The 21,636-nt window shown below is 40.6% G+C and overlaps 1 protein-coding gene across 3 annotated transcripts in view; it reads right to left on the reverse strand.

The window, feature by feature from the left end:
* Window positions 1–21,636, reverse strand: part of SH3RF1 (SH3 domain containing ring finger 1) — a 379,385-nt gene that overhangs the window by 21,452 nt on the left and 336,297 nt on the right. For all 3 annotated transcript variants that reach the window (XM_053703817.1, XM_053703816.1, XM_053703815.1), the window contains one exon: window positions 15,941–16,284. In XM_053703817.1, coding sequence (XP_053559792.1) covers window positions 15,941–16,284 — 344 coding nt within the window. The remainder of the gene's footprint in view (window positions 1–15,940; window positions 16,285–21,636) is intronic.

Raw genomic sequence — 21,636 nt, forward strand, 5'->3', positions numbered from 1 at the left:
TGTAAGAACTTACCTGATAAATTCATTTCTTTCATATTAGCAAGAGTCCATGAGCTAGTGACGTATGGGATATACATTCCTACCAGGAGGGGCAAAGTTTCCCAAACCTCAAAATGCCTATAAATACACCCCTCACCACACCCACAATTCAGTTTAACGAATAGCCAAGAAGTGGGGTGATAAAAAAGTGCGAAAGCATATAAAATAAGGAATTGGAATAATTGTGCTTTATACAAAAAATCATAACCACCACAAAAAAAAGGGCGGGCCTCATGGACTCTTGCTAATATGAAAGAAATGAATTTATCAGGTAAGTTCTTACATAAATTATGTTTTCTTTCATGTAATTAGCAAGAGTCCATGAGCTAGTGACGTATGGGATAATGATTACCCAAGATGTGGATCTTTCCACGCAAGAGTCACTAGAGAGGGAGGGATAAAATAAAGACAGCCAATTCCTGCTGAAAATAATCCACACCCAAAATAAAGTTTAATGAAAAACATAAGCAGAAGATTCAAACTGAAACCGCTGCCTGAAGTACTTTTCTACCAAAAACTGCTTCAGAAGAAGAAAATACATCAAAATGGTAGAATTTAGTAAAAGTATGCAAAGAGGACCAAGTTGCTGCTTTGCAAATCTGATCAATCGAAGCTTCATTCCTAAACGCCCAGGAAGTAGAAACTGACCTAGTAGAATGAGCTGTAATCCTTTGAGGCGGAGTTTTACCCGACTCAACATAGGCAAGATGAATTAAAGATTTCAACCAAGATGCCAAAGAAATGGCAGAAGCTTTCTGGCCTTTTCTAGAACCGGAAAAGATAACAAATAAACTGGAAGTCTTTCGGAAAGACTTAGTAGCTTCAACATAATATTTCAAAGCTCTAACAACATCCAAAGAATGCAACGATTTCTCCTTAGAATTCTTAGGATTAGGACATACAGGGAGTGCAGAATTATTAGGCAAGTTGTATTTTTGAGGATTCATTTTATTATTGAACAACAACCATGTTCTCAATGAACCCAAAAAACTCATTAATATCAAAGCTGAATAGTTTTGGAAGTAGTTTTTAGTTTGTTTTTAGTTATAGCTATTTTAGGGGGATATCTGTGTGTGCAGGTGACTATTACTGTGCATAATTATTAGGAAACTTAACAAAAAACAAATATATACCCATTTCAATTATTTATTTTTACCAGTGAAACCAATATAACATCTCAACATTCACAAATATACATTTCTGACATTCAAAAAAAAAAAAAAAAAAATCAGTGACCAATATAGCCACCTTTCTTTGCAAGGACACTCAAAAGCCTGCCATCCATGGATTCTGTCAGTGTTTTGATCTGTTCACCATCAACATTGCGTGCAGCAGCAACCACAGCCTCCCAGACACTGTTCAGAGAGGTGTACTGTTTTCCCTCCTTGTAAATCTCACATTTGATGATGGACCACAGGTTCTCAATGGGGTTCAGATCAGGTGAACAAGGAGGCCATGTCATTAGATTTTCTTCTTTTATACCCTTTCTTGCCAGCCACGCTGTGGAGTACTTGGACGCGTGTGATGGAGCATTGTCCTGCATGAAAATCATGTTTTTCTTGAAGGATGCAGACTTCTTCCTGTACCACTGCTTGAAGAAGGTGTCTTCCAGAAACTGGCAGTAGGACTGGGAGTTGAGCTTGACTCCATCCTCAACCCAAAAAGGCCCCACAAGCTCATCTTTGATGATACCAGCCCAAACCAGTACTCCACCTCCACCTTGCTGGCATTTGAGTCGGACTGGAGCTCTCTGCTCTTTACCAATCCAGCCACTGGCCCATCCATCTGGCCCATCAAGACTCACTCTCATTTCATCAGTCCATAAAACCTTAGAAAAATCAGTCTTGAGATATTTCTTGGCCCAGTCTTGACGTTTCAGCTTGTGTGTCTTGTTCAGTGGTGGTCGTCTTTCAACCTTTCTTACCTTGGCCATGTCTCTGAGTATTGCACACCTTGTGCTTTTGGGCACTCCAGTGATGTTGCAGCTCTGAAATATGGCCAAACTGGTGGCAAATGGCATCTTGGCAGCTGCACGCTTGACTTTTCTCAGTTCATGGGCAGTTATTTTGCGCCTTGGTTTTTCCACATGCTTCTTGCGACCCTGTTGACTATTTTGAATGAAACGCTTGATTGTTCGATGATCACGCTTCAGAAGCTTTGCAATTTTAAGAGTGCTGCATCCCTCTGCAAGATATCTCACTATTTTTGACTTTTCTGATCCTGTCAAGTCCTTCTTTTGACCCATTTTGCCAAAGGAAAGGAAGTTGCCTAATAATTATGCACACCTGATATAGGGTGTTGATGTCATTAGACCACACCCCTTCTCATTAAAGAGATGCACATCACCTAATATGCTTAATTGGTAGTAGGCTTTCGAGCCTATACAGCTTGGAGTAAGACAACATGCATAAAGAGGATGATGTGGTCAAAATACTCATTTGCCTAATAATTCTGCACTCCCTGTAATGAAGGAACCACAATTTCTCTACTAATGTTGTTGGAATTCACAACTTGAGGTAAAAATTCAAAAGAAGTTCGCAACACTGCCTTATCCTGATGAAAAATCAGAAAAGGAGACTCACAAGAAAGAGCAGATAATTCAGAAACTCTTCTGGCAGAAGAGATTGCCAAAAGGAACAAAACTTTCCAAGAAAGTAATTTAATGTCCAATGAATGCATAGGTTCAAACGGAGGAGCTTGAAGAGCCCCCAGAACCAAATTCAAACTCCAAGGAGGAGAAATTGACTTAATGACAGGTTTTATACGAACCAAAGCTTGTACAAAACAATGAATATCAGGAAGATTAGCAATCTTTCTGTGAAAAAGAACAGAAAGAGCAGAGATTTGTCCTTTCAAAGAACTTGCGGATAAACCTTTATCTAAACCATCCTGAAGAAACTGTAAAATTCTCGGAATTCTAAAAGAATGCCAAGAAAAATGATGAGAAAGACACCAAGAAATATAAGTCTTCCAGACTCTATAATATATCTCTCTGGATACAGATTACGAGCCTGTAACATAGTATTAATCACAGAGTCAGAGAAAGCTCTTTGACCAAGAATCAAGCGTTCAATCTCCATACCTTTAAATTTAAGGATTTGAGATCCTGATGGAAAAAAGGACCTTGCGACAGAAGGTCTGGTCGTAGCGGAAGAGTCCACGGATGGCAAGAGGCCATCCGGACAAGATCCGCATACCAAAACCTGTGAGGCCATGCCGGAGCTACCAGCAGAACAAACGAGCATTCCTTCAGAATCTTGGAGATTACTCTCGGAAGAAGAACTAGAGGCGGAAAGATATAAGCAGGATGATACTTCCAAGGAAGTGATAATGCATCCACTGCTTCCGCCTGAGGATCCCGGGATCTGGACAGATACCTGGGAAGTTTCTTGTTTAGATGAGACGCCATCAGATCTATTTCTGGAAGCTCCCACATTTGAACAATCTGAAGAAATACCTCTGGGTGAAGAGACCATTCGCCCGGATGCAACGTTTGGCGACTGAGATAATCCGCTTCCCAATTGTCTATACCTGGGATATGAACCGCAGAGATTAGACAGGAGCTGGATTCCGCCCAAACCAGAATTCGAGATACTTCTTTCATAGCCAGAGGACTGTGAGTCCCTCCTTGATGATTGATGTATGCCACCGTTGTGACATTGTCTGTCTGAAAACAAATGAACGATTCTCTCTTCAGAAGAGGCCAAGACTGAAGAGCTCTGAAAATTGCACGGAGTTCCAAAATATTGATCGGTAATCTCACCTCCTGAGATTCCCAAACTCCTTGTGCCGTCAGAGATCCCCACACAGCTCCCCAACCTGTAAGACTTGCATCTGTTGAAATTACAGTCCAGGTCGGAAGCACAAAAGAAGCCCCCTGAATTAAACGATGGTGATCTGTCCACCACGTTAGAGAGTGTCGTACAATCGGTTTTAAAGATATTAATTGAGATATCTTTGTGTAATCCTTGCACCATTGATTCAGCATACAGAGCTGAAGAGGTCGCATGTGAAAACGAGCAAAGGGGATCGCGTCCGATGCAGCAGTCATAAGACCTAGAATTTCCATGCATAAAGCTACCGAAGGGAATGATTGTGACTGAAGGTTTCGACAAGCTGAAATCAATTTTAGACGTCTCTTGTCTGTTAAAGACAAAGTCATGGACACTGAATCTATCTGGAAACCCAGAAAGGTTACCCTTGTCTGAGGAATCAATGAACTTTTTGGTGAATTGATCCTCCAACCATGATCTTGAAGAAACAACACAAGTCGATTCGTATGAGATTCTGCTAAATGTAAAGACTGAGCAAGTACCAAGATATCGTCCAAATAAGGAAATACCAAAATACCCTGTTCTCTGATTACAGACAGAAGGGCACCGAGAACCTTTGTAAAAATTCTTGGAGCTGTAGCTAGGCCAAACGGCAGAGCCACAAACTGGTAATGCTTGTCCAGAAAAGAGAATCTCAGGAACTGATAATGATCTGGATGAATCGGAATATGCAGATATGCATCCTGTAAATCTATTGTGGACATATAATGCCCTTGCTGAACAAAAGGCAAGATAGTCCTTACAGTTACCATTTTGAACGTTGGTATCCTTACATAACGATTCAATATTTTTAAATCCAGAACTGGTCTGAAGGAATTCTCCTTCTTTGGTACAATGAAGAGATTTGAATAAAACCCCATCCCCTGTTCCAGAACTGGAACTGGCATAATTACTCCAGCCAACTCTAGATTTGAAACACAATTCAGAAATGCTTGAGCTTTCACTGGATTTACTGGGACACGGGAAAGAAAAAATCTCTTTACAGGAGGTCTCATCTTGAAACCAATTCTGTACCCTTCTGAAACAATGTTCTGAATCCAAAGATTGTGAACAGAATTGATCCAAATTTCTTTGAAAAAACGTAACCTGCCCCCTACCAGCTGAGCTGGAATGAGGGCCGCACCTTCATGTGGACTTAGAAGCAGGCTTTGCCTTTCTAGAAGGCTTGGATTTATTCCAGACTGGAGATGGTTTCCAAACTGAAACTGCTCCTGAGGATGAAGGATCAGGCTTTTGTTCTTTGTTGAAACGAAAGGAACGAAAACGATTGTTAGCCCTGTTTTTACCCTTAGATTTTTTATCCTGTGGTAAAAAAGTTCCTTTCCCACTAGAATCCAACTGAGAACCAAATAATTTGTTACCCTGGAAAGAAATGGAAAGTAGAGTTGATTTAGAAGCCATATCAGCATTCCAAGTTTTAAGCCATAAAGCTCTTCTAGCTAAAATAGCTAGAGACATAAACCTGACATCAACTCTGATAATATCAAAAATGGCATCACAGATAAAATTATTAGCATGCTGAAGAAGAATAATAATATTATGAGAATCATGATCTGTTACTTGTTGCGCTAAAGTCTCCAACCAAAAAGTTGAGGCTGCAGCAACATCAGCCAATGATATAGCAGGTCTAAGAAGATTACCTGAACACAGATAAGCTTTTCTTAGAAAGGATTCAATTTTCCTATCTAAAGGATCCTTAAACGAAGTACCATCTGACGTAGGAATAGTAGTACGTTTAGCAAGGGTAGAAAACATAATTTATGCTTACCTGATAAATTCCTTTCTTCTGTTGTGTGATCAGTCCACGGGTCATCATTACTTCTGGGATATAACTCCTCCCCAACAGGAAATGCAAGAGGATTCACCCAGCAGAGCTGCATATAGCTCCTCCCCTCTACGTCACTCCCAGTCATTCGACCAAGAATCAACGAGAAAGGAGAAACCAAGGGTGAAGTGGTGACTGGAGTATAATTTAAAAGATATTTACCTGCCTTAAAAAACAGGGCGGGCCGTGGACTGATCACACAACAGAAGAAAGGAATTTATCAGGTAAGCATAAATTATGTTTTCTTCTGTTATGTGTGATCAGTCCACGGGTCATCATTACTTCTGGGATACCAATACCAAAGCAAAAGTACACGGATGACGGGAGGGATAGGCAGGCTCATTATACAGAAGGAACAACTGCCTGAAGAACCTTTCTCCCAAAAATAGCCTCCGAAGAAGCAAAAGTGTCAAATTTGTAAAATTTGGAAAAAGTATGAAGCGAAGACCAAGTTGCAGCCTTGCAAATCTGTTCAACAGAGGCCTCATTCTTAAAGGCCCAAGTGGAAGCCACAGCTCTAGTAGAATGAGCTGTAATTCTTTCAGGAGGCTGCTGTCCAGCAGTCTCATAGGCTAAACGAATTATGCTACGAAGCCAGAAGGAGAGAGAGGTAGCCGAAGCCTTATGACCTCTCCTCTGACCAGAGTACACGACAAACAGGGAAGACGTTTGTCGAAAATCCTTAGTTGCCTGCAAATAGAACTTGAGGGCACGAACTACATCCAGATTGTGTAGAAGACGTTCCTTCTTTGAAGAAGGATTCGGGCACAGGGAAGGCACCACGATCTCTTGATTGATGTTCCTGTTAGTGACTACCTTAGGTAAGAACCCAGGTTTTGTACGCAGAACTACCTTATCTGAATGAAAAATCAAATAAGGAGAATCACAATGTAAAGCTGATAACTCAGAGACTCTCCGAGCCGAAGAAATAGCCATTAAAAATAACACTTTCCAAGATAACAACTTTATATCAATGGAATGAAGGGGTTCAAACGGAACTCCTTGTAGAACGTTAAGAACAAGGTTTAAACTCCATGGCGGAGCAACAGTTTTAAACACAGGCTTGATCCTAGCTAAAGCCTGACAAAAGGCCTGGACGTCTGGATTTTCTGACAGACGCCTGTGTAACAAGATGGACAGAGCTGAGATCTGTCCCTTTAATGAGCTAGCCGATAAACCCTTTTCTAAACCTTCTTGTAGAAAGGACAATATCCTAGGAATCCTAACCTTACTCCAGGAGTAACCTTTGGATTCGCACCAGTATAGGTATTTACGCCATATCTTATGGTAAATCCTTCTGGTAACAGGCTTCCTAGCCTGTATCAGGGTATCAATAACCGACTCAGAAAAACCACGTTTTGATAAAATCAAGCGTTCAATTTCCAAGCAGTCAGCTTCAGAGAAGTTAGATTTTGATGTTTGAATGGACCCTGTATCAGAAGGTCCTGTCTTAGAGGTAGAGACCAAGGCGGACAGGATGACATGTCCACTAGATCTGCATACCAAGTCCTGCGTGGCCATGCAGGCGCTATTAGAATCACTGATGCTCTCTCCTGTTTGATTTTGGCAATCAATCGAGGAAGCAGCGGGAAGGGTGGAAACACATAAGCCATCCCGAAGTTCCAAGGTGCTGTCAAAGCATCTATCAGAACCGCTCCCGGATCCCTGGATCTGGACCCGTAGCGAGGAAGTTTGGCGTTCTGGCGAGACGCCATGAGATCTATCTCTGGTTTGCCCCAACGTCGAAGTATTTGGGCAAAGACCTCCGGATGAAGTTCCCACTCCCCCGGATGAAAAGTCTGGCGACTCAAGAAATCCGCCTCCCAGTTCTCCACTCCCGGGATGTGGATTGCTGACAGGTGGCAAGAGTGAGACTCTGCCCAGCGAATTATCTTTGATACTTCCATCATTGCTAGGGAGCTTCTTGTCCCTCCTTGATGGTTGATGTAAGCTACAGTCGTGATGTTGTCCGACTGAAACCTGATGAACCCCCGAGTTTTTAACTGGGGCCAAGCCAGAAGGGCATTGAGAACTGCTCTCAATTCCAAAATGTTTATTGGCAGGAGACTTTCCTCCTGATTCCATTGTCCCTGAGCCTTCAGAGAATTCCAGACAGCGCCCCAACCTAGTAGGCTGGCGTCTGTTGTTACAATTGTCCAGTCCGGCCTGCTGAATGGCATCCCCCTGGACAGATGTGGCCGAAAAAGCCACCATAGAAGAGAGTTTCTGGTCTCTTGATCCAGATTCAGAGTAGGGGACAAGTCTGAGTAATCCCCATTCCACTGACTCAGCATGCACAATTGCAGCGGTCTGAGATGTAGACGTGCAAAGGGTACTATGTCCATTGCTGCTACCATTAAGCCGATCACCTCCATGCATTGAGCTACTGACGGGAGTTGAATGGAATGAAGGACACGGCATGCATTTAGAAGCTTTGTTAATCTGTCTTCTGTCAGATAAATCTTCATTTCTACAGAATCTATAAGAGTCCCCAAGAATGGAACTCTTGTGAGAGGAAAGAGAGAACTCTTCTTTTCGTTCACTTTCCATCCATGCGACCTTAGAAATGCCAGAACTAACTCTGTATGAGACTTGGCAGTTTGAAAGCTTGAAGCTTGTATCAGAATGTCGTCTAGGTACGGAGCTACCGAAATTCCTCGCGGTCTTAGTACCGCCAGAAGGGCACCCAGAACCTTTGTGAAGATTCTTGGAGCCGTAGCCAATCTGAATGGAAGAGCTACAAACTGGTAATGCCTGTCTAAGAAGGCAAACCTTAGATACCGGTAATGATCTTTGTGAATCGGTATGTGAAGGTAAGCATCCTTTAAATCCACTGTGGTCATGTACTGACCCTTTTGGATCATGGGTAAGATTGTCCGAATAGTTTCCATTTTGAACGATGGAACTCTTAGGAATTTGTTTAGGATCTTTAAATCCAAGATTGGCCTGAAAGTTCCCTCTTTTTTGGGAACCACAAACAGGTTTGAGTAAAACCCTTGTCCTTGTTCCGACCGCGGAACCGGATGGATCACTCCCATTAATAACAGATCTTGTACACAGCGTAGAAACGCTTCTTTCTTTATCTGGTTTGTTGACAACCTTGACAGATGAAATCTCCCTCTTGGGGGAGAGAATTTGAAGTCTAGAAGGTATCCCTGAGATATGATCTCTAGCGCCCAGGGATCCTGAACATCTCTTGCCCAAGCCTGGGCGAAGAGAGAGAGTCTGCCCCCCACTAGATCCGGTCCCGGATCGGGGGCCCTCGGTTCATGCTGTCTTTGGGGCAGCAGCAGGTTTCCTGGCCTGCTTGCCCTTGTTCCAGGACTGGTTAGGTTTCCAGCCTTGTCTGTAACGAGCAACAGCTCCTTCCTGTTTTGGTGCAGTGGAAGTTGGTGCTGCTCCTGCTTTGAAATTCCGAAAGGGACGAAAATTAGACTGTCTAGCCTTAGCTTTGGCTTTGTCTTGAGGCAGGGCGTGGCCCTTACCTCCTGTAATGTCAGCGATAATTTCTTTCAAACCGGGCCCAAATAAAGTTTGCCCCTTGAAAGGTATATTAAGTAATTTGGACTTAGAAGTTACATCAGCTGACCAGGATTTTAGCCACAGCGCCCTACGTGCCTGAATGGCGAATCCTGAGTTCTTAGCCGTAAGTTTGGTTAAATGTACTACGGCCTCCGAAATGAATGAATTAGCTAGTTTAAGGACTCTAAGCCTGTCCGTAATGTCGTCCAGCGTAGCTGAACTAAGGTTCTCTTCCAGAGACTCAATCCAAAATGCTGCCGCAGCCGTAATCGGCGCGATGCATGCAAGGGGTTGCAATATAAAACCTTGTTGAACAAACATTTTCTTAAGGTAACCCTCTAATTTTTTATCCATTGGATCTGAAAAAGCACAGCTATCCTCCACCGGGATAGTGGTACGCTTAGCTAAAGTAGAAACTGCTCCCTCCACCTTAGGGACTGTTTGCCATAAGTCCCGTGTGGTGGCGTCTATTGGAAACATCTTTCTAAATATTGGAGGGGGTGAGAACGGCACACCGGGTCTATCCCACTCCTTAGTAACAATTTCAGTTAGTCTCTTAGGTATAGGAAAAACGTCAGTACTCGCCGGTACCGCAAAGTATTTATCCAACCTACACAATTTCTCTGGTATTGCAACAGTGTTACAATCATTAAGAGCCGCTAAAACCTCCCCTAGTAATACACGGAGGTTCTCCAATTTAAATTTAAAATTTGAAATATCTGAATCCAATCTGTTTGGATCAGAACCGTCACCCACAGAATGAAGCTCTCCGTCCTCATGCTCTGCAAGCTGTGACGCAGTATCAGACATGGCCCTAGTATTATCAGCGCACTCTGTTCTCACCCCAGAGTGATCACGCTTGCCTCTTAGTTCTGGTAATTTAGCCAAAACTTCAGTCATAACAGTAGCCATATCTTGTAATGTTATCTGTAATGGCCGCCCAGATGTACTAGGCGCCACAATATCACGCACCTCCCGGGCGGGAGATGCAGGTACTGACACGTGAGGCGAGTTAGTCGGCATAACTCTCCCCTCGCTGTTTGGTGAAATTTGTTCAATTTGTACAGATTGGCTTTTATTTAAAGTAGCATCAATACAGTTAGTACATAAATTTCTATTGGGCTCCACCTTGGCATTGGAACAAATGACACAGGTATCTTCCTCTGAATCAGACATGTTTAACACACTAGCAATAAACTTGCAACTTGGTTACAATCTTATTTAACAAAAACGTACTGTGCCTCAAAGAAGCACTAAACGATTAAATGACAGTTGAAATAATGAACTGAAAAATAGTTATAGCATCAATCCTTAAAAACAACACAACTTTTAGCAAAGGTTTGTTCCCATTAGTAAAGTAACAATAATTAAATTTGAAACATAAAAATTACAGAGCAACGTTTTTAATCACAGTCAATATATAAGTCTCACAGCTCTGCTGAGAGAATCTACCTCCCTCCAAAGAAGTTTGAAGACCCCTGAGTTCTGTTAGAGATGAACCGGATCATGCAGGAAATACAAGAGTAACTGACTGGAAATTTTTGATGCGTAGCAAAGAGCGCCAAAAACGGCCCCTCCCCCTCACACACAGCAGTGAGAGAGAAACGAAACTGTCACAATTAAAACAAGCAACTGCCAAGTGGAAAAATAATGCCCAAACATTTATTCACTCAGTACCTCAGAAAATGCAAACGATTCTACATTCCAGCAAAAACGTTTAACATAATAAATACCTATTAAAAGGTTTAATGTACTTTTAACAGAGTAATTCCAGTGAAATACCATCCCCAGAATACTGAAGTGTAGAGTATACATACATGTCATTATAACGGTATGGCAGGATTTTCTCATCAATTCCATTCGGAAAATAAAAACTGCTACATACCTTAATGCAGATTCATCTGCCCGCTGTCCCCTGATCTGAAGCCTTTACCTCCCTCAGATGGCCGAGAAACAGCAATATGATCTTAACGACTCCGGTTAAAATCATAGTAAAAACTCTGGCAGATTCTTCTTCAAACTCTGCCAGAGAGGCAATAACACGCTCCGGTGCTATTGTAAAATAACAAACTTTTGATTGAAGTTATAAAACTAAGTATATCACCATAGTCCTCTCACACATCCTATCTAGTCGTTGGGTGCAAGAGAATGACTGGGAGTGACGTAGAGGGGAGGAGCTATATGCAGCTCTGCTGGGTGAATCCTCTTGCATTTCCTGTTGGGGAGGAGTTATATCCCAGAAGTAATGATGACCCGTGGACTGATCACACATAACAGAAGAAATAGCCCCATCAACTTTAGGGATTTTGTCCCAAAATTCTAATCTGTCAGACGGCACAGGATATAATTGCTTAAAACGTTTAGAAGGAGTAAATGAATTACCCAATTTATCCCATTCTCTGGAAATTACTTCAGAAATAGCATTAGGAACAGGAAAAACTTCTGGAATAACCACAGGAGATTTAAATACCTTATCTAAACGTTTAGAATTAGTATCAAGAGGACCAGAATCCTCTATTTCTAAAGCAATTAGTACTTCTTTAAGTAAACAACGAATAAATTCCATTTTAAATAAATATGAAGATTTATCAGCATCAATCTCTGAGACAGAATCCTCTGAACCAGAAGAGTCATCAGAATCAGAATGATGATGTTCATTTAAAAATTCATCTGTAGAGAGAGAAGTTTTAAAAGATTTTTTATGTTTACTAGAAGGAGAAATAACAGACATAGCCTTCTTGATGGATTCAGAAACAAAATCTCTTATGTTATCAGGAACATTCTGCACCTTAGATGTTGAAGGAACTGCAACAGGCAATGGTACATTACTAAAGTAAATATTATCTGCTTTAACAAGTTTGTCATGAAAATTAATACAAACAACAGCCGGAGGAATAGCTACCAAAAGTTTACAGCAGATACACTTAGCTTTGGTAGTTCCAGCACTAGACAGCGATTTTCCTGAAGTATCTTCTGACTCAGATGCAACGTGAGACATCTTGCAATATGTAAGAGAAAAAACAACATATAAAGCAAAATTGATCAAATTCCTTAAATGACAGTTTCAGGAATGGGAAAAAATGCCAAAAAACAAGCTTCTAGTAACCAGAAGCAAAGAAAAAATGAGACTGAAATAATGTGGAGACAAAAGCGACGCCCATATTTTTTAGCGCCAAATAAGACGCCCACATTATTTGGCGCCTAAATGCTTTTTGGCGCCAAAAATGACGCCACATCCGTAACGCCGACATTTTTGGCGCAAAAGGACGTCAAAAAATGACGCAACTTCCGGCGACACGTATGACGCCGGAAACAGAAAAGATTTTTTGTGCCAAAAAAGTCCGCGCCAAGAATGACGCAATAAAATGAAGCATTTTCAGCCCCCGCGAGCCTAACAGCCCACAGGGAAAAAAAGAGTCAAATTTTAAGGTAAGAAAAAAAGATTGATTCAATGCATTATCCCAAATATGAAACTGACTGTCTGAGAATAAGGAATGTTGAACATCCTGAGTCAAGGCAAATAAATGTTTGAATACATATATTTAGAACTTTATAAATAAAGTGCCCAACCATAGCTTAGAGTGTCACAGAAAATAAGATTTACTTACCCCAGGACACTCATCTACATGTTTGTAGAAAGCCAAACCAGTACTGAAACGAAAATCAGCAGAGGTAATGGTATATAAATAAGAGTATATCGTCGATCTGAAAAGGGAGGTAAGAGATGAATCTCTACGACCGATAACAGAGAACCTATGAAATAGACCCCGTAGAAGGAGATCACTGCATTCAAATAGGCAATACTCTCCTCACATCCCTCTGACATTCACTGCACGCTGAGAGGAAAACCGGGCTCCAACTTGCTGCGGAGCGCATATCAACGTAGAATCTAGCACAAACTTACTTCACCACCTCCATAGGAGGCAAAGTTTGTAAAACTGAATTGTGGGTGTGGTGAGGGGTGTATTTATAGGCATTTTGAGGTTTGGGAAACTTTGCCCCTCCTGGTAGGAATGTATATCCCATACGTCACTAGCTCATGGACTCTTGCTAATTACATGAAAGAAATATATATACACACACACTGTATATATACTGTATATATATATATATATATATACACACACACACACATACATACACACACACTGTATATATACTGTATATATATATATATATATATATATATATACACATACACACACTGTATATATACTGTATATGTATATATATATATATATATATATATATATATATATACACACACATACATACACACACACTGTATATATACTGTATATATATATATATATATATATATATATATATATACACACACACACACACACATACACACACTGTATATATACTGTATATATATATATATATATATACACACACACACACACACAAAGGTACATACACACACACTGTATATATACTGTGTATATATATATATATATATATATATATATATATATACACACACACACACACACTGTATATATACTGTATATATATATATATATATATATATATATATATATACACACACACACACATACATACACACACTGTATATGTAATATATATATATATATATATATATATATACACACACACATACATACATACTGTATATATATATATATATATATATATATATATATATATATATATATAAACACACACACATACATACACACACTGTATATGTAATATATATATATATATATATATATATATATACACACACATACATACATACTGTATATATATATATATATATATATATATATATAAACACACACACATACATACACACACACTGTATATATACTGTATATATATAATATATTTCCCTAGGATGATACTAACAACTGTCAGGCAGCTATACTTTTTCAAGCATGCAACTTAACAGGTATAATATTCATATATTATGCACGACATCTTATAGTTTCAATACATTATTATTCATTATTCAATACATAAAAAAACAACTAAGCGTGTGTATCTGTTTATAGTTGAATGCATGAAAACAAACAGTATTTGTGTAATGTAGGTGGAATTAATTTTTGGGGAAAAAAAAGCACATTTGTAATTGTGTTTGATGTAATCTATCAAGATTGAATGTACAGTTCCATTGCAAACTAGCAGCAAGTGTTTTCTGTGAGGCATTTAGTCTTAGGGAAGCAATAATGTGCTTTTCTGAAACAAGGGCAAGGTCGCAGGGTTTTACAGCAGCAGTGCACCAGGGAGCCATCTCATCTGGTTTAAAGCCTTTTACAGCAACACTGCACAATAAATCTCTATGTGCAGCAGCAATAGAATTACTGTCACTACAAAAACAAAACCTGAAGTACAAAAATACCGTCACATACATCTTGCTTATGGCTGGACTGGGTGATGTGCAAATAACAGCAAATCTAAAAATACAGCTTAATAGCCAACCAATATCATTAAACTATTGTACTGTCCTGCCTTAGAACTGCTGCTCCTAAAGAAGCCACCTACTGTATGTAACCAGCTTATTGCAGTGATAAAGCAAAGGGTCTAAGTGGAAATAACATAATAGTTGAAAAATGACATGCGCTGATTTGTGACAGCAAATCATTTTAAGACTATCTACCTTACACTACTGTGTGTTTAACCTCCAGCAAAAGGGTTAAACACACAGTAGAACTGCAGCTTGTGACCTGCGGAGCACTTCTGGTCCCAAGCAGAACATGCTGCTGATCCAATCAGTAGCATTAGTCCCACAACTCCGATGTGCAACTAGCGCTGCTGATTGCATCAATGGTAGCTTCGGTTTGGAACCAGCAGTGCTCCACAGGTCTCAAGCAACACTTCCCTTGTGGGAGTTAAAGGGACAGTATACACTCATTTTCATATAACTGCATGTAATAGACACTACTATAACAAAGAAGATGCACAGATACTGATATAAAATTTCAGTATAAAACTGTTTTAAAACTTACTTAGAAGCTGTCAGTTTGGCTCTGTTGAAAAGGTAGCTGGAAAGCCCACTGCAAGTGGCAAATAAGACACTCCCCCCTCCCCCTTCTTTTGCATATGAAAAGACCCTTTACACAAACAAGAGCAAGCTGGAGAAGGTAGCTGACAGTATTCTCATAAAACTTTGGGGCTTGGTTAGGAGTCTGAAAATCAGAGCAATGTTATTTAAAAATAAGCAAAACTATACATTTTATTTTATAAAAAACTTCAAGGGGTATATAAATAGATAATCTACAAAACATTTATGCAAAGAAAAAATGAGTGTATAATGTCCCTTTAAACACACATAATACTGGAGGGTCTTAAAATTACATGCTCTAACAAATTAGGTGACTATTATGGCCCTTTAATTTATACGCATGTTTTAGTACAATGTCTGTGCACGTTACAGTACAATGCATGCGCACACGTTACAGTACAATGCATACGCACCTTACAGTACAATGCATGCGCAGCTTACAGTACAATGCATGCCCAAACCTTATAGTACAATGCATGCCCAAACCTTACAGTAAAATGCATGCGCACGTTACAGTACAATGCATGCGCACCTTACAGTACAATGCATGCGCACCTTACAGTACAATGCATGCGCACCTTACAGTACAATGCATGCGCACCTTACAGTACAATGTATGCGCACCTTACAGTACAATGTATGCTGTAGTTATTTTTGCATGGTGTTACACCCACACTGTTAACACACCTTGTTATCCTTATCTTGCTTATTAGCAGCAGAGCTCATAGAGGTGTTATCAGGAGAAGATGAGGTGCCTGACAATACAGGGCTAGGTTTCCAACTGGAATCTCCCTCGGAAGAGGTTGCGGTTATGCTGGAAGAAGTTGAAGCTGTAGCCAATGGCACACTGGGCCTGCTGATATTCATGGCAGCATTGATATAAGCTGATGAACTGGAAATCTGAGGTGTCATCTGCTGGGAAGGTACAGGCTGATGGGGGATGACGACAGCGGCTGGGATAAGGCAAGATGAATTCTGAGCCTGGATGGGGGTGACTGCCGCTGTGGGCCGCTCCTGGCCGTGTGCAGCAGCTGGCAAATGGAAAAATGAAAATGCCAAGACAAATTATTCAACCTGTATTACTCCTGAATAGAAGAAAAATGAATTGGTAAACATCACACTACAAACATTTCTCTGTTTTTTATAACTTTTACAAAAACATCCTTAAGCTAAAATAGTTAAATGGACTAATTATAATTCAAGCATTACAACATTTTAACCCTTTAGCGACCAGACCACATTTCCATTTGTTCACCGTTTGGGACCAGAGCTATTTTTACATTTCTGCTGTGTTTGTGTTTAGCTGTAATTTTCCTCTTACTCATTTATTGTACCCACACATATTATATACCGTTTTTCTCGCCATTAAATGGACTTTTTAAAGATGCCATTATTTTCATCATATCTTATAATGTACTATAAAAATAAATATAAAATATGAGGAAAACAAGGAAAAAAACACACTTTTTCTAACTTTGACCCCCAAAATCTGTTACACATCTACAATCACCAAAAAACACCCATGCTAAATAGTTTCTAAATTTTGTCCTGACTTTAGAAATACCTAATGTTTATATGTTCTTTGCTTTTTTTGCAAGTTATAGGGCAATAAATACAAATAGCACTTTGCTTTTTTTAAACCTTTTTTCTTTCTTCAAAATTAGCGATAGTTACATTGGAACACTGATATCTGTCAGGAATCCCTGAATAACCCTTCACATGTATATATTTGTTTTTAGTAGACAACCCAAAATATTGATTTAGGCCCATTTTGGTATATTTCATGCCACCATTTCACCGCCAAATGCGTTTAAATAAAAAACAAATAGCTTTTTCACAAACTTTAGGTTTCTCACTGAAATTATTTACAAATAGCTTTTGCAATTATGGCACAGATGGTTGTAAATGCTTCTCTGGGATCCCTTTTGTTCAGAATAAGGAGACATATATGGCTTTGGTGTTGCTTTTGTTAATTAGAAGGCCGCTAAATACCGCTGCTCACCACACGTGTATTATGCCCAGCAGTGAAGGGGTTAATTAGGGAGCTTGTAGGGTTAATTTTAGCTGTAGTGTAGTAGACAACCCAAAGTATTGATCTAGGCCCATTTTGGTATATTTCATCCCACCATTTCACCGCCAAATGCGATCAAATAAATTTTTTTTTTACTTTTTTTTAAATTTTAGGTTTCTCACTGAAATTATTTATAAACAGTTAGTGCAATCAATGCACAAGTGGTTGTACATTCTTCTCTAGGATCCCCTTTGTTCAGAAATAGCAGATATATATGGCTTTGGCATTGCTTTTTGGTAATTAGAAGGCAGCAAAATGCTGCTGCGCACCACACGTGTATTATGCCCAGCAGTTAAGGGGTTAATTAGGTAATTAGGCTTGTAGGGTTACTTTTAGCTTTAGTGTAGAGATCAGCCTCCCACCTGACACATCCCACTCCCTGATCCCCCTAAAACAGCTCCATTCCCTCCCCCACCCTACAATTGTCACCGCCATATTTTTTAATATATATATATAATAAGTGTAGGATCCCCAACCAGCTCTCCCAGCTTCCCTCCTTGACCTAATGGCCGCCATCTTAGGTATTGGCAGCTGCCTGCCAGTACCCAGCTTACAAAAAAAATTGTCTTTTTTTCTAAAATAAACTAAACACCCCACTTTCTTTAGTGTAGCTGCCCCCCTCAATACACTACCCCCCTCCCTGATTCCTTTACAAATGTTTTTTTCCCCCTCCCTTTCCCTCTCCCCCGCTCCCTCCTTGCACACTGGAACCGGATCTGGATTTAGCACCAGTGATGGGCCGCCCACCCGCCTCCCTACTATGGTTCCCACCCACCAACGATCGGCACCATAGCTGGCCGATGCAGAGAGGGCCACAGAGTGGCTCTCCCTGCATCGGATGCTTAAATTGTTTTCTCTTGTTAAGTGTATCCAGTCCACGGATCATCCATTACTTGTGGGATATTCTCCTTCCCAACAGGAAGTTGCAAGAGGATCAACCACAGCAGAGCTGCTATATAGCTCCTCCCCTAACTGCCATATCCAGTCATTCTCTTGCAACTCTCAACAAAGATGGACGTAGTAAGAGGAGAGTGGTGTATTATAGTTAGTTTCTTAACTTCAATCAAAAGTTTGTTATTTTTAAATGGTACCGGAGTGTACTGTTTTATCAAAGGCAGCATTAGAAGAAGAATCTGCCTGTGATTTCTATGATCTTAGCAGAAGTAACTAAGATCCATTGCCGTTCTCACATATTCTGAGGAGTGAGGTAACTTCAGAGGGGGAATGGCGTGCAGGTTTCCCTGCAATAAGGTATGTGCAGTTAACATATTTCTAGGGATGGAATTTGCTAGAAAAATGCTGCTGATACCGGATTAAAGTAAGTTAAGCCTTAAATGCAGTGATTTAATAGCGACTGGTATCAGGCTTATTAACAGAGATACATACTCTTAGATACATACTCTTATAAAAGTGTAATATAAAACGTTTGCTGGCATGTTAATCGTTTTTATATATGCTTTGGTGATAAAACTTATTGGGGCCTAGTTTTTTCCACATGGCTGGCTTTATTTTTGCCTAGAAACAGTTTCCTGAGGCTTTCCACTGCTATAGTATAAAAGTTACAGTTGGTGCAGTTAAAATTACAAACTGTGACACTCAGCTTCCCTCAGCAGTCCCCTGTATGCTATAGGACATCTCTGAAGGGCTCAAAAGGCTTCAAAAGTAGGAGCTGTGGCAGTTGTTATGACTGTTTAAAAAACATATTTTTCGTTTTGTTAATCTGTTTTTTGTATTAAGGGGTTAATCATCCATTTGCAAGTGGGTCCAATGCTCTGCTAACTTTTTACATACACTGTAAAAATTTCGTTAGTGTAACTGCCTTTTTTCACTGTTATTTCAAATTTTGCCAAAATTTGTTTCTCTTAAAGGCACAGTAACGTTTTTTATATTGCTTGTTAACTTTGTTTAAAGTGTTTTCCAAGCTTGCTAGTCTCATTGCTAGTCTGTACAAACATGTCTGACACAGAGGAAACTACTTGTTCATTATGTTTAAAAGCCATGGTGGAGCCCCATAGGAGAATGTGTACTAAATGTATTGATTTCACCTTAAACAGTAAAGATCAGTCTTTATCTATAAAAGAATTGTCAACAGAGGGGTCTGTCGAGGGGGAAGTTATGCCGACTAACTCTCCCCACGTGCCGGACCCTTCGCCTCCCGCTTGAGGGACGCACGCTAATATGGCGCCAAGTACATCAGGGATGCCCATAGCGATTACTTTGCAGGACATGGCTGCAATCATGAATAATACCCTGTCAGAGGTATTATCCAGATTGCCTGAATTGAGAGGCAAGCGCGATAGCTCTGGGGTTAGACGAGATACAGAGCGCGTAGAGGCTGTAAGAGCCATGTCTGATACTGCGTCACAATATGCAGAACCTGAGGACGGAGAGCTTCAGTCTGTGGGTGACGTCTCTGAATCGGAGAGACTTGATTCAGAGATTTCTAATTTTAAATTTAAGCTTGAGAACCTCCGTGTGTTACTTGGGGAGGTATTAGCTGCTCTGAATGACTGTGACACAATTGCAGTGCCAGAGAAATTGTGTAGGCTGGATAAATACTATGCAGTGCCGGTGAGTACTGATGTTTTTCCAATACCTAAAAGGCTTACAGAAATTATTAGTAAGGAGTGGGATAGACCCGGTGTGCCCTTTTCCCCACCTCCTATATTTAGAAAAATGTTTCCAATAGATGCCACTACACAGGACTTATGGCAGACAGTCCCTAAGGTGGAGGGAGCAGTTTCTACTTTAGCAAAGCGTACCACTATCCCGGTTGAGGACAGTTGTGCTTTTTCAGATCCAATGGATAAAAAATTAGAGGGTTACCTTAAGAAAATGTTTATTCAACAAGGTTTTATTTTACAGCCCCTTGCATGCATTGTGCCTGTCACTGCTGCGGCGGCGTTCTGGTTTGAGGCCCTGGAAGAGGCCATCCATACAGCTCCATTGACTGAAATTATTGACAAGCTTAGAACACTTAAGCTAGCTAACTCATTTGTTTCTGATGCCATTGTTCATTTGACTAAACTAACGGCTAAGAATTCCGGATTCGCCATCCAGGCGCGTAGGGCGCTATGGCTTAAATCCTGGTCAGCTGATGTGACTTCAAAGTCTAAATTACTTAACATTCCTTTCAAGGGGCAGACCTTATTCGGGCCTGATTTGAAAGAAATTATTGCTGACATTACTGGAGGTAAGGGTCATACCCTTCCTCAGGACAGGGCCAAATCAAGGGCCAAACAGTCTAATTTTCATGCCTTTCGAAATTTCAAGGCAGGTGCAGGATCAGCTCCCTCTACTTCAAAACAAGAGGGAACTTTTCCTCAATCTAAGCAGGCCTGGAAACCTACCCAGTCCTGGAACAAGGGCAAGCAGGCCATAAAGCCTGCTGCTGCCTCCAAGACAGCATGAAGGAGCGGCCCCCTATCCGACAACGGATCTAGTAGGGGGCAGACTCTCTTCGCCCAGGCGTGGGCAAGAGATGTTCAGGATCCCTGGGCGTTGGAGATCATATCTCAGGGATATCTTCTGGACTTCAAAGCTTCTCCCCCACAAGGAAGATTTCACCTTTCAAGATTATCTGCAAACCAGATAAAGAAAGAGGCATTCCTAAGCTGCGTGCAAGACCTCCTTGTAATGGGAGTGATCCATCCAGTTCCGCAGACGGAACAAGGACAGGGGTTTTATTCAAATCTGTTTGTGGTTCCCAAAAAAGAGGGAACCTTCAGACCAATTTTGGATCTAAAGAACCTAAACAAATTCCTCAGAGTTCCATCATTCAAGATGGAAACTATTCGACCACAGTGGACTTAAAGGATGCCTACCTTCACATTCCGATCCACAAGAATCATCATCGGTTCCTGAGGTTTGCCTTTCTAGACAGGCATTACCAGTTTGTAGCTCTTCCATTCGGGTTGGCTACAGCCCCAAGAATTTTTACAAAGGTTCTGGGCTCACTTCTGGCGGTTCTAAGACCGCGAGGCATAGCGGTGGCTCCTTACCTAGACGACATCCTGATACAGGCGTCAAGCTTTCAAATTGCCAAGTCTCATACAGAGATAGTTCTGGCATTTCTGAGGTTGCATGGGTGGAAAGTGAACGAAGAAAAGAGTTCTCTATCTCCTCTCACAAGGGTTTCCTTCCTAGGGACTCTGATAGATTCTATAGAAATGAAAATTTACCTGACGGAGTCCAAGTTATCAAAACTTCTAAATGCTTGCCGTGTTCTTCACTCCATTCCGCGCCCCACAGTGGCTCAGTGTATGGAAGTAATCGGCTTAGTGGTAGCGGCGATGGACATAGTGCCATTTGC

This window comes from Bombina bombina, chromosome 2 (genome assembly GCF_027579735.1).
Source record: "Bombina bombina isolate aBomBom1 chromosome 2, aBomBom1.pri, whole genome shotgun sequence".
Classification (NCBI taxonomy): domain Eukaryota; kingdom Metazoa; phylum Chordata; class Amphibia; order Anura; family Bombinatoridae; genus Bombina; species Bombina bombina.